Raw genomic sequence first — 13,097 nt, 5'->3', positions numbered from 1 at the left:
AAAATAGCAACTTATTTGTCTAAATATGGAGAAAAAAAAACTGCAGTGGCTTTTGTATGGTCCTTTGCCTTTTGGATAACCGAGAGTTTTGGATCTCCATTGGCCCAATGAATTACCCTAAATCCATACAAAGCAAGAACAAAATCTCTGTGCAGTATCATTGCATCTTGTATGTATTACAGAAGTGCATCTGGGGTCCCTCAGGAGGTTTTAAACATTAAGTGTGAGAGTCTTCAGGCTTTAACCTGTATCGCTCAGGGCTTTCTATTTCCTATATAGAAGTTTTTAGTAGTGTTCGCTACTCCCTTTATCAAAATTATAGATCTTTCAATTGTTGTGAAGATAATTCTGTCAATGCCTGAAGGAGAAATTAGATACTGAAATGAACAGAACTGATCCTGTATCACCCATTATGACAACCATTAACCAAAAAATCCTTTATAAAAGGCCTAACTCATCTTGAAATCCGTTGGGTTCCCAGAAACTTGTTTCTATTTCCTTTTTTATTCTCATCTATTTCCATACTGTAGAGTACTCTGATTCATATTTATCCTTGAGCTTTTAGGCTGCATCTATACTTGTAAACTAAATGGGAACAAACTGTGGCATTATACTGTTGGCATCATCCATGTTGACTCTGGGCAATTTGTGCTGCCTCAGGACATGATAGTTTTATCAGAGTAAGGCCTTCATGCAAATTAAAACATTTGAGTCTTTCTTATGTGTAATTTCTACCCCATCTCCATGAGTAGAAGAACAGATTAAATTTTATTTATGGTACCTTTGAATAGCAAATTCTGCATTGTTGAATTTAGAAAGGGTTGAATTTCCGACAATTGGCAATACCAGAAAATTTCACTACCGATATAGAAATTTTCACTTTCATGTTCTTATTAGCTATCCTGTCTATATAATCTTATTTATTTAAAATAAATGATAAAGTTTTAAATTATTGTTTACCATTCCTTGATTATATTTAATATAAATTCCTTACTTCAATTTTTCATGCCTTATATACTTTCCCAACTTTAAAAAAAAAAGAACCTATGAACCTTAACTTTTTATCTATACTTGTGTTATTTTTATCCTTTTCATTACTTGGATTGCATTATGTATTTTTTTTTACTTATTCTGATTATCTTTCAGAGGGTACATCTATTGATCCTCAGATGTAATGTCCTGTCAGAAATATACCATTTCTTGCAGAATAAACTTCAAATATCTGTTAAACGTTTCACTTAGAGACATTCCAAAACACTTTTATTTTTAGTTTCATCAGTTAATTCCAGTTAATAAAATAATTTCCTGCTTTTTAATGATGATGTGTACCACTGTTATTTGTTACGATCAGCTTTTCTGTAGTGTCTTAATTATTCATCAGAAAAAGGCTATTGTACTGTTATTTCTTCTCACTTAGTACTGGATAAAGAATCTGCTAATTAGCACAGCCAGAACACAAGGTCATTAGTCTTTACTAATTAGTTTTTACTATCCAAACTACTCTGAACAGCTAAACTTGCTGACACATAACAACATTCTTTAGTATTTTTGAACAATTAGAAATGTCTTTTTCAGCATCCAAATTGATCAGTAATTGACCTCTAGCTTGACTTCCAGCTTTTGTAATTGCTTTTCCAAAATTACCTGGAACCCAAGGTTATTCTGCTTTATCCAAACACTGATTTTTTTATTTACTGATACATTAACACATCATCAGCATGTTATGACATGTTATGACAACTTCTTACTTTTATTTTGCCTTTCTTGTGTAGGTCATACTTTGTCTAAAGAAAGCCAGCCTGGCCATCACTGTTACCAACACAGCCTTTTCCATCTTCTTACCACCATACCTTCACACTTGTATTTCCTTCTCCATTGCTATATTTGTGATCTCTCCAGTTTTCAGTTTCCAGTGAATTAAAGCCACACACAGAGGTTGCAGATAGTTTTCCCTGATACTGAAAGCTTGAATAGTAATTTTGGAATTCTTAGCACCTTGGTATTTAGGTAAAATGTAGTCATCAATAAAAAGAGGATGCATAAATGTTTATGCTGTAACAAACAGTGCTAACATTATTTTTGTTCATTGCTTTATTTTCAGTGTCTAGTCCCTTTACAATGTATTTTTTCTTCCATGGAAAAAAGTCATCTGTACTTGCACTGAATTTCAGTGCTGTTTTAGTATTTCTTAGCAAGAATCTGATACCTTATTTTCCTGACAGAAAGTATGGTCAGAAGATTTCTCTCTGTTTTGTTCATGATCGTTTTCAGCCTCAGACCTGCACACGACAACCTTTCTCCTGGCAGGTAGCCTAATTTGCTGTGCCCTCATGTCTCTTTCTCTTACTAAAGTTTTCCGTTATGTAAAGTTCAGACTCATCCTTTTCTGCTGCTAGAAATGCCTACTGTCTCCTTTTGTTCTGTCTTCTTACTGAGGTAATTGCGCATCTTTTTTCTATCCTGCATCTTCTGAGCATCATCCTCATTCCCTCTTCAGAACTGCTTCCTGATTCCCATCATCCCTTTAACATCACTACATGTGACTACTATTTCCTTCTTTCCTTGCTTTGTTTCCTTTCCTATGTTTTCCAGGAAAGGCTCTTCCTTCAAACTTCCCTACTGAATAAAGATATCTTTTCCAGAGAATCACACATATATTTGCTTTGCTTTCTTCCATGGGTTATATGTCTAGTTTTGTACAACCTTTTTAACTGATTCTCCATTCTATTCTCTATTCTTCCATTACATTCATCTGCACTTTTAGGTCCTGGGCAGTCTTTCCCATGAACTATATTCTGATGATGATTTTTATAAAGTCAAAAGTCTGGCGAAGGAGGAAAAAGATCTTAAATTATCTATGACCAGGTAAAATTTCTTGCCCCTTCAACTTTGGGTCACCACTGTTGTTGTTGATGTTTTAGTGACCATTGGTGTAATTCTGTCTTCTAAGTACCTGTTGGGTCAATGTCCAGGTAGAGGCTTGTGACAAGTTGTGTCCATCAAGGCTCTGCCTTGGGACCAGTGTCCTTCAATATCTTTATCAATGACATGGACAGTGAGATCAAGGGCACCCACAGCAAGTTTGCAGATGACAACAAGCTGAGTGCTGCAGCTGACACACCTGAAGGAGAGGATGCCATCCAGGACCTGGGCAAGCTGTAGAAGGAGGTCTGTAGGAACCTTATGAGGTTTAACAAGGCCAAGTACAAGGTTCTGCACCTCAGCTGGGGCAGCCTTAAACACTGAATGGGAAAAGAACTAATTGAGAGCAGCTGTAAAGAGAGGACCTTTTGAGCTGTCATGGATGAAAAGATGAACATGAGCTCTCAGTGAGCACTCACAGCCCATAAAGCCAATCATAACCTGGGCTGCGTCCAAAGCAGTGTGGGCAGCAGAGCGAGGGAGGGGACTCTGCCCCTCTGCTCTGCTCTGCTCTGCTGGGACCCCACCTGCAGCGCTGCATCAACTCTGGGGTCTTCCTCACAATAAAGACCTGGAGCTGCTTTAGCAGATCCAGAGGAGGGACATGAAGTTGATCAGAGGACTGGAGCTCCTCTCCAGACTGGCTGAGAGAGTTGGGGTTGTTCTGCCTGGAGAAGAGAAGGTCCCAGTGAGAATGTCTAGTAATCTTCCAGTACTTAAAGGAGGCTTATATAAAAGGCAGAGATAATTTATACTGGCACAAAGTAAGAGGATAAGGGGGAATGGATTTAAACAAAAGGAGGAGAGATTTAGAGTAGTTGTTAGAAAGAAATGAATTACTGTGAGGTTAGTGAGACCCTGGAACAAGATGCCCAGAGAAGATGGGAATGCCCAATCCCTGAAAGTGTTCAAGGCCTGGTTGGATGGGACTTTGAGCAACTTGTTTAGTGGAAGGTTCTGTGCCAACAGCAGTGTGTTAAAGTTGATGATAATTAAGGTCCCTTCCAGCCCAATTCATTCTATGATTCTATTATATGATCTGACTTAATAGACAGAAAAACATTAGCCATTCTATTTGCTTCTGAAAAAGTGCTCAGTGTTTTTGTCCAATTTCTGAGTTCTTTTACTTAGAAGGCAATGTTTTAAACCTTTTGCCCCAGGCAGAGTCACTATGTAGTCAGAGGGCAGTCTATTGTGTTCAGTGTGTTGCTCAACACCACCTACCAAGTTGCTTGCTTAAGAGCAACTCAGAGCTATCACCAAAGGGCTCTGAATGTGAATCACAGAATATGATGTCACAGTTATACAGAAGATGGAGATGCTTTCATTCTTAATAAATGTGAGATTTCTTCATGGTTCAGAATCTGTCCCGTGAAAACATTTTTTTTCCAGTGTGCTAATAAAAAGCAACATGATCAAGGGCACCTAGACTTCCTTAGGCAAATTTGTTACATTATTAAACAATTGTAGATCCATTTGTAGATGTGGGAAAACTTGTAATATGTAACATAAAGCCTTAATATTTAATAATTTCATCCTATTGCTTTCTCTAGATATTTACTGAGTGAATTGGATGAGTAATGAAAAGCATGTAAGCTAAAGCTTTGCTGGATCACCCCTAGGACCATAATACTGTCAACTGTTATTTAATATCTACTGTTCAATAGAAATCCTTGAAAAATTGTGACTTCAGTTGTTTAGCTCCCTAGGCATGACAGTCTATACCTCTTTCAAAACCAGCTCCCCATATTCATAGCAAACTACAATGTCTACTGTCCTCAACCTTCATATTGCCCCGAATTTAGCTGTAAAACTCTGTTTCATTGCTCCTTTAAATTCTCAGTAAATTACCTTGTTTTTTTCAGAAGCAAAGATTTTTATAAAATAATTTTGTACTGTAATGTCACAGCATCCCATATCTTTCCGGAAATATGTCTTGTAAAATATTTAGGCCCATAGAATTTCTCATGTGCAGACACATACAGAGACTGAATTAGCAAAGCTATAATGGATAGATGCTTTCAAGTTACTGACTTCAAATCAGAAAAGCTGGTTTCTAGAGAAAGTTAATTTTAATATTCTATTAAGACCATTTTTAAAGCTCATATTTTAAAAGAACTGATAGAAAAGATTGTTTATCTATTACTAATTATTCTATTTCCAGTCTTGTCCAAATAACAAGCAAAGGTATAAGGAATCATTATTAAAATTCAGCATTCAGGTTCTGTTAAAATAGCTTTTGCCTCTTAAAAAAAAATAAAGTGTTTGTCTCCCTTCCTTTGCAAAACTTTATTAGCAAAGAACTTTCTGCTTAGAGTATGAAATTATTAAAAAATATAAGCATCACCATTGGCCTCACAGTATCCATTTTCATTGATGAACTGGAAAGTTAGCTGTACAATTTTCAACTTGTACTGTGCAATTTTTACATTTTAAAATGTAATTGTTTTTATAAAAATATTACTACTTGGTTATCCTGATTCAAAAAGTGGAAAAACCCAAATTACTGGGATAACTTTTTGTAAAAAGAGCAGCTCCAATTTCTGTAATTACTGTGAGAGAATGGTAGCAGACAGTGTCTGCTACATCATGGTTCCAAAGTTACAGATTTATTGTGGGTTAATATGAAGTAACAATTAATGTTTTCCAGCTTCACATGAAATATTATTATCTTTGTATTACTGTTTCAGAGTATGAAATTCCTCTCATCTGCACTAGGACTGCTAATTTTTACTCTCTTAATAGGAGACAGTGGAGTAACTCAAGATAGTATAGCAAAGAAAAACTGGTATTTATAAATTTCAGTAATGGATCTTCTGAAACTATTATTGTGGATAACATTTATTTGTCTTTTTTGTGTGTGGGAATTTCCATACACTGGATCCTGTCAAAACAGAACAACTTCTTTTACTAGTACTGATTACTGTTTGTTGGTTGTTTCTTTTTGGTTCTTTTCTGCCCAACAAAATACTGTTTAGAAATTATAGCAATTCTCAATAGGAATTTTCAAGAAATATCTTTCATTTGTTCTTGGGAGCTATTCCTATAATTCAGATTGAAGACTGGGACATTAATGCAGTGTCAGAACTTTCTACTAATGAAACAAAAATTAAAACAAAATTTATTTCTGTGCACTTTTAGAATGCATTAACTAAGAAATGAACACTCATAAGTGAATTTATTTATTCTTTGAACTGTTGTCTGATTAACCCATCAAAAAAGGATCATGAATCTCAGAAACATTAAAAAATGGCATCTTTTCTTTGCTCAGTGTTAGAGAAAGCCCTGTCTAAAATTAAGGCTAATGATTTCATATAAAGGATGAGCCTTCATTGCTTTGGGGTTTTTCTTGGGTGTTTTTTGGGTGTTTTTTTGATTATGACTAATGTGGCTTGAAGTCTATTCCTAAACTTTGTAATTTCTTTCTAGGTAAGCTTGGCAAATTCCTTCCTTCTCTGCAAAACCTGTTTATTTAGCACATCTTATTTAGCACATCTGCAAAGAAATTTGTAATTTAAGGTTGTACAAGTGTGTTGCAAGAGGATGCATTATATATAAAGGGCTTAATGTAGCTCACAATATGCAATTTAACTTCATGTTGAACTGACCTCCTTCAGCTGAGCAGATGACCACAATAGGGCTGAAGGGACCATCTCCTTTGTTGTTGTAAACACCAACTTTCACCTCAAAAGGAGTCAGAGGTGGCACACTTTCATCTCTGTAGATGAATTTTGAGGCATCTGAAGATGTCACCATTTTTTCCTTCCACCCACGCGTGCCATTGGGTCTGAAGGCTACAATATATCCAAATCCTTCTCCACTCTGAAACTCTTCTGATACTGGCTGAAAAATTAAGTTCAGAAACTTAATTATGATTAGAAATAGTTTTACTAATTTAAAAAAATATCACAGTTCCATTATAGAATTTTGCTTAACATACCTGTTCTCATAAGGACAATTGCTTCCAAAGAGGTACCTTAAAAGAGAGTTTCCTCACCTAATCACCATAGCCAAGTCATAGTCCTTGGGCTGAATGGTGTCTTGTGCTCAGAAAAGTGTTTTCTTTTGTATATCCCATTTTTTATTGGGATGTTTTGACCTGTTTTCTGTAGGTAGAGTAGCCCTATCAGTGGCCTTGTTAAAAATATAGACCAATACATTGTGATACCTACTGTGGTGGGACTCTTTTGGATTTTAGGTGCCAGACTATCTAAATTATGTTCCGAGTGGGGTGTTAGATCTTAGAAATTCAATTCCAGGGTTCAACTTAATACTTAGGATACATTGTAATAAATCTAAGTTGTTCTAAGTCTGAAAAAGTTTCTTTTTTTTTTTTTTTGGTGGAAAATAACACATTTTCTTTTCTCTCCTCAGAGGACCTGTGAAATTAGCCACTTAAATTGGGACAATTCTGACATACACAGGCAGTTAAAAAAGGGATTTTTCTGCTTTAGAGTCTGAACACTGAAAACTAAAACTTACATATCCTACTCAATGAATGGAACTTTTCATGCTAATTAGTACATTAGTAGTACCTTACATTTATTATGAAGCCAATGGGCTAGTTTAGGAACTAGGTTATATTTAACAGCTGTCTGCATATTAAACCTATGTGAAATGTTGAAAAAATGGGTGTCTAAACTCTCTCTCTTGAAATGTCCATCCTAGAGATGCAGCTAATGGACAAATGAATCAGAGCTGGGGCACAGGTGACCCTGAATTCTCTCCCCTCCACGTTTCAATGAATATCTCATCACCTGTCACTTCACTTGCAGACAAAATTTGCTACCCATCCTTCTGAAGCTGTGCACTGCATATCCCAGAAAAAAAAATCATCATGGCTCCATGGGTAGAGGAAGAAAATCTGACAGGACTTGTAACCTAGCCTCACCCATGGGTCTCTGATTTTTTTGGGAAGAAAACTCTGGTCCTTGATAGAGTGAGATTCATAACACTCTGCAGTGGTCCTTCAACCCAGTCACCTGGCAGGTGCTATATAGGAACTTAATATGAATACTGGATATTAATATCTCTTCTTAGGGACTGGGATTGGGTCCATTCACACCAGAAACAATTCTAGCCCCCAGGTATTTTTGTTCAGGATTCAGAAAATTCTCTCCTAATAAGAGAGATGTTGATATTTACCCTTACACAATATGAAGTAAACTGAAATCAGCTCTGTCTCAGCTGTCTTATTAGCTGATGTTAAAAAAGGCAGATGTGCCAACAGAAGGCAGTCTCTTTAGATGTCCTAAAATTTGCCAATTTAAACAATTAGAATTTGGTGTGTCTCTTACCATCTGAATCACTCCTCCAATTGGCTAAGCTTAAAATTTTTTTCAGTATAAACCCATATCTTTATTTGATGGAATTTTTCTTGAGTATGTATTCGTGTATATATATATATATATACGAATTTTTATGAATCTGAAACTGCTCATGATGAATCTAGAAGTTTTGAAAACTCCTTAAGAAAAGTATCTGTTCTACTATTTTTCATAATTAGCAGAGAAAGCAACTTTCCCACTGGCATGACCATACATCTGTGTTGCATCTTGCATTCCAAATATGTTCACAGAATTGTCTTTAATTTATTTTTATTCAACAATTAAAACCAATTTTTTTAAGTGATATTCAATATATTTTATAAGTCTTTCCTTCTCTTCTCTTAGCTATTATTTAATCTGGTGTTTACATAAGATCCAGAAAAAGCAAATTAACCCAAGCAGTACATCAGGAAGAAAAGACTGATGAATTAGTAGAACTTCAGAGCTGATACCATAATGTCTTCTACTCAAAACTCATGAAAATCCACAGCACTTTGAAATTTTAGAACATATTTAAGAGTAGTATTTTGTGTTGATGTGTTGACAAGATTTGTTGTAAGGAAACCCCAGTAGAGTACTCTTTACTTTGGCCTCAAAGAAGTTAACATGAAACAAAACCCTTAAACAGAAAAATCCCTTACCTCCCATGCTATTACTAATTCATGTCGCCTTCCACTTCTGCCACTCACGTTAGCTGGAGGTGTCTTTGGCACTGTGAGCAAAAAGGAAAAACAAAACAAAACAAAACAAACCAGAATATCCAAGTTATTGAAGTTTTCCCCATTGCCATAAGTTGCTGCAGAAGATATGAGACTGTTAAATCAGAACAGGAATAAAAACATAGCTCTCTGTGGTAAAGAAAATTTGCTCAAGCCTCATTTGAGAGAATTGCACACACAAGCTAGAAAAATTAAACAAAACATAAGCAGAGAATGAAAATGCAATAAAAAAATGTTTAAGCACTTGGTCTTCTGCTGGTTGATAAAAATTTCAATGTACAGATCACTTAAGAGATAAAACAGGAATTACCTTGTTAATGTTTGTCATTTTTTAACAAGCAACTTGAAATGCCAAGAAATCTGACATATTTCAGATTTCAGGTAAAATCTTACAACATAATTAATAATGTCTCTATTATTTTTCAGGTAGTTAGTAATTTATAATGTTTTGATTATTGTAAATCTATTTTTCATTGCTCTACTGGGGAGCCAACTTTCAGAAATTTTAAGGCAGCCAACCGCAAATGTCCGTCATGATTTCTTGCAAAATGCTGGAAACAATACTACCCACAATTCTTGAAAAATTGAGCTCATCATTGTAGTTTTAAAGGACAAGAGCAGTGAATGAAATTCTTTAAAGAAAATTATAACTATCATCACCATTTTTATTTGGATTATCACATTTTGCAAAACCAAAAATATCAGTTATTTCATTGGAATTTTATAATTTCTTTTACCTTATTTAGTGCCTCTAATGAAACTCCTACAATGGCCAAAGTCTTGAGTTTATTTACTGTGAGGAGGCAATACCTGCATGCTCTATTTGATTAAATTTGTCATAAGATACAAACTTTTTATTTTCTTCTTTACAACAGTACATAGGTCACTGGTAGAAATGTACTGCAAGCCTTTAAGGGTTCAGGCCTTATTGCATGTTTAACTTATTTAGTGAGTAGCACTCTGCCTTTGAACTATATAAAATAAAATGCATTTAAATAAATGTACACAGTCCTCTATGTTTCCTGTGCCATTGAAAGCTTGAGTTCAATGAAAATGCAATTTTTATTAGCTCCTGTCTGTCTGTCTAAGACTTCAGAATTGATTTGGATAGTCATTTTTGAACCCTCAAATCCCCGATAAAGAACAGAAGCCTGATTCTGCTTTTCTTCAAAAAAGATGCAACCCAACAAGGTGTAGGGACTGATTCTCATTCATAGTGCTGGAAATGAGGCAGGTATTATTTTATCTGTGGCTCTAACAGACTGATAGGAGAGATTTCTGTTGTGTTTCTCTCCAATAAATCTGTGTTTGTCTGGCAAATATGGTGGCTTCGACTTCCTTCCTTCCTCCCTCCCTCCCACTGACATGGCAAAAAGGCAATGAAGTTTTCCTTTCAGAAACAGAATTTCCCTCTGGCTTTAAAAAAGGAGTAGAAAGAATGCAGTCGATGTGCAGCAGTGTGACGAATGGTCTAGCGTGAAAAGATGCAGATGAAGCCTCATCTGACAGTTAATTAACATCCAAAAATGATGATGCCATCTCTAATGGAGCATATTTAAACCTTGTTTAGCACCCATTTTTCTCTTGCCTCTCAAAGGTATTTTTGGGTAAATTGTAGAGACAAATGAAGTTTTTATGTAGGTGCCTGCCACATTAGAAATGAGAGAGTGCGCTGCAGTCCTTTGAAGCATCCAACATGATGAACTTATTTAACCTGCAGCACCCTCTTTCTGGAGTTTTCTTGTTAACAATGTTGCAGACTGTGGCCCTATTTAAATGAATAAACGTTAAAAGAATAAAACTGTCAAAACGATGAATTTCTTTTGCACGAAACTAAAATGTACACTCACACAGTGAAACTCTTTCAAATGAATAACCATTAAAAGAATAAATGTGTCAAAAGAATAAATTTCCTCTGCACTGCAGCAAAATAGAGCATGCACATTTAGAGGGAGACAGTTTGAAATGAGTAACTATTAAGTGAAGAAAACTATTAAAAGGAAACATTTTTTGCCAGACACCAAGGCTGTACATCAGCCTTGCTTTCAGCACCATCCCCTTTATATCAATGTTATATCTGAATTTACTCACTCATGGCCTGAGTTTGTTGCCATGCAATTAAAGACTTCCCAATCTTTATGCTGTTAATTCTCAGCAGCAGAGATGCACTTGCACCAAATACACAAATATAATGCCTAAACTTGGCTCCTGGAGAAAGGATACATGCGCCTGGAGAACAAGGACCTCAGGACCTTTTTTGTTTAGAGTTTATTAAAGCTGAGAACTTTGATATTTTTCTTCTGAATAAATAAACCCCACACTTAGTGCAAACAAACAAAAACCTTGAAATGAATGTGCCAGGAGTTTGATTTGAATGCAAACAACAGGATTTTTTTCTTACTGTTTTCCATTTGCAAGAAATTACTGTGATATGCTGTAAATGAAAGTCAAATTAAACTCTATTATAACTTATCTCCTCTAAACCAAACAAAAAACCCATTAACATTTTCTCTAAGAGCAGGCATGAAGAATGTAGCTCTCAGCCGTCCTACAAAACATTTGACAAGATACTTAAGATATCAATGAAGAAAAGGTGATATGGAAGGATAAAGCTTATACAGGAACCCATGACAATTGTCTAATAATTCATGTGTATCTTATCATCACAAGCTAAATATGGATGAAAAACAGAATTTTAATTTGAAAAAAAAAAGTGCACAGAATTGCTGTTGCTGAGGGTTTCATGCATAGGAAAAGTGGTATAAAGTGCTGAAAAATGCTGACAGTGTCATGTATATATTTTTAACCTATATTCAAATGTAAAACATTTAAATGGGGAAGCTTTTGAAATGGTGGGTAATACCATAGCTCTGAAACCACAAACATATGGGGTAGATGCTCACTTTCACTGTGTCCAAAATTTTGACAATTGCTCTATGCTTTATGGTGATTTAATTGGATTTTAAAAATTCCTATTTCTTCAGTCTGCAAGTCTGATGGATTATCTGTGGTGGTTTTTTAATTTTTTTTTTTGTTTATTTTTGAATGAAATTGCTGGACTGCAAAGATGAGCTGATTCAAAGATTCTTGGTACTCAGTTTTGGAAAAAACATTATAACTCACTAAATATTTCATTTTCACATTATAAAAAATGAAGCATAGCAATATTTCCTTAAAAATATAATTTGTATTTTGATTCAGTTTTTTAAAATAAAAAACTAAAACTAGAAAGACAGATGAGAGTATTTTGGCTTGAATTGACAGAGATTTTTAATTTTATTCCAAAATTAATATTTTAGTTCTAATTTGCTAAAGAAAAATAAATAAGCAACCAATAAATAAGAAAATATCACACTGAACCTGGAAAAGTTGAAAGTACTAGTAGGGCAGTTTATGCTCTTTTTAACATTCCAGTCTTGCAAATAAATTTTAAAAAATGTTATTTAATAAATAATAATGCTTTAAAAGTATATCTGTTTTGTGTTTTTCTTTTTTTTTATTTTTTCCCCCCAAGGAAATGTCTAGTGGCTTATTTCTATTATGAAGACAAAATACAGAATCTTAATTTTGTAGTGTCTCTTAATTTTTTGAGAAGAACAAAAATATTTAGTAGCCAAAATTATAATTTATTATAACTGAGTATAGTTGATTGCACTATGGCAATAGAAACCTGTACTTGGATTTGATCCTACCCTTTAATGGGGAATATATCACCTAAAGGATGACAAAGAGAAGTAATAGTCTTACTGAACTCCTGTTTTTAGACTAAGAGATGCTGAGCTGAGCAGCCCAAATTTATAGTTTTCTCATAACAAGATGAGTCCAGATTTCTCAAATCCCAATTCAATACTTAGTTCACAAGGTCTTTCTCACTCTACTTGAATCCTGTATTTCTTAAATTACTTGTAATTCAATTTATTTTGTATTATTTACTTTTTATATAAATTCTGAAATTTTTGTCAAATAAAGAAAAATGAAGGAAAATGTTGATATTGCTACATTTATTTTGGAGATAAATTAATGACCTTGGCTTTAGTCCTCAAGAAATGACTTGTACCTTTTGTCAAGGTACAGTTGCTGTTGCTTATTTATTTTAAAGGTTTTTACAACTTAGGATACAGATGTAGCT

General features: G+C 34.7%; 1 protein-coding gene across 7 annotated transcripts in view; it reads right to left on the bottom strand.

Moving 5' to 3' along the window:
* The window catches only part of CNTN5 (contactin 5), a 619,341-nt gene that overhangs the window by 18,022 nt on the left and 588,222 nt on the right, over positions 1–13,097 (bottom strand). For all 7 annotated transcript variants that reach the window (XM_074535151.1, XM_074535149.1, XM_005482597.4 and 4 more), the window contains 2 exons: positions 8,891–8,961; positions 6,531–6,765 (listed from right to left, as the gene is read on the bottom strand). In XM_074535151.1, the coding sequence (XP_074391252.1) occupies positions 6,531–6,765; positions 8,891–8,961 (306 nt within the window). The remainder of the gene's footprint in view (positions 1–6,530; positions 6,766–8,890; positions 8,962–13,097) is intronic.

The sequence above is a fragment of the Zonotrichia albicollis genome, chromosome 2 (assembly GCF_047830755.1).
Source record: "Zonotrichia albicollis isolate bZonAlb1 chromosome 2, bZonAlb1.hap1, whole genome shotgun sequence".
Lineage (NCBI taxonomy): Eukaryota > Metazoa > Chordata > Aves > Passeriformes > Passerellidae > Zonotrichia > Zonotrichia albicollis.
The sequence above is the reverse complement of the archived record's forward strand: the minus strand, read 5'-3'. Positions and strand labels throughout refer to the sequence as shown.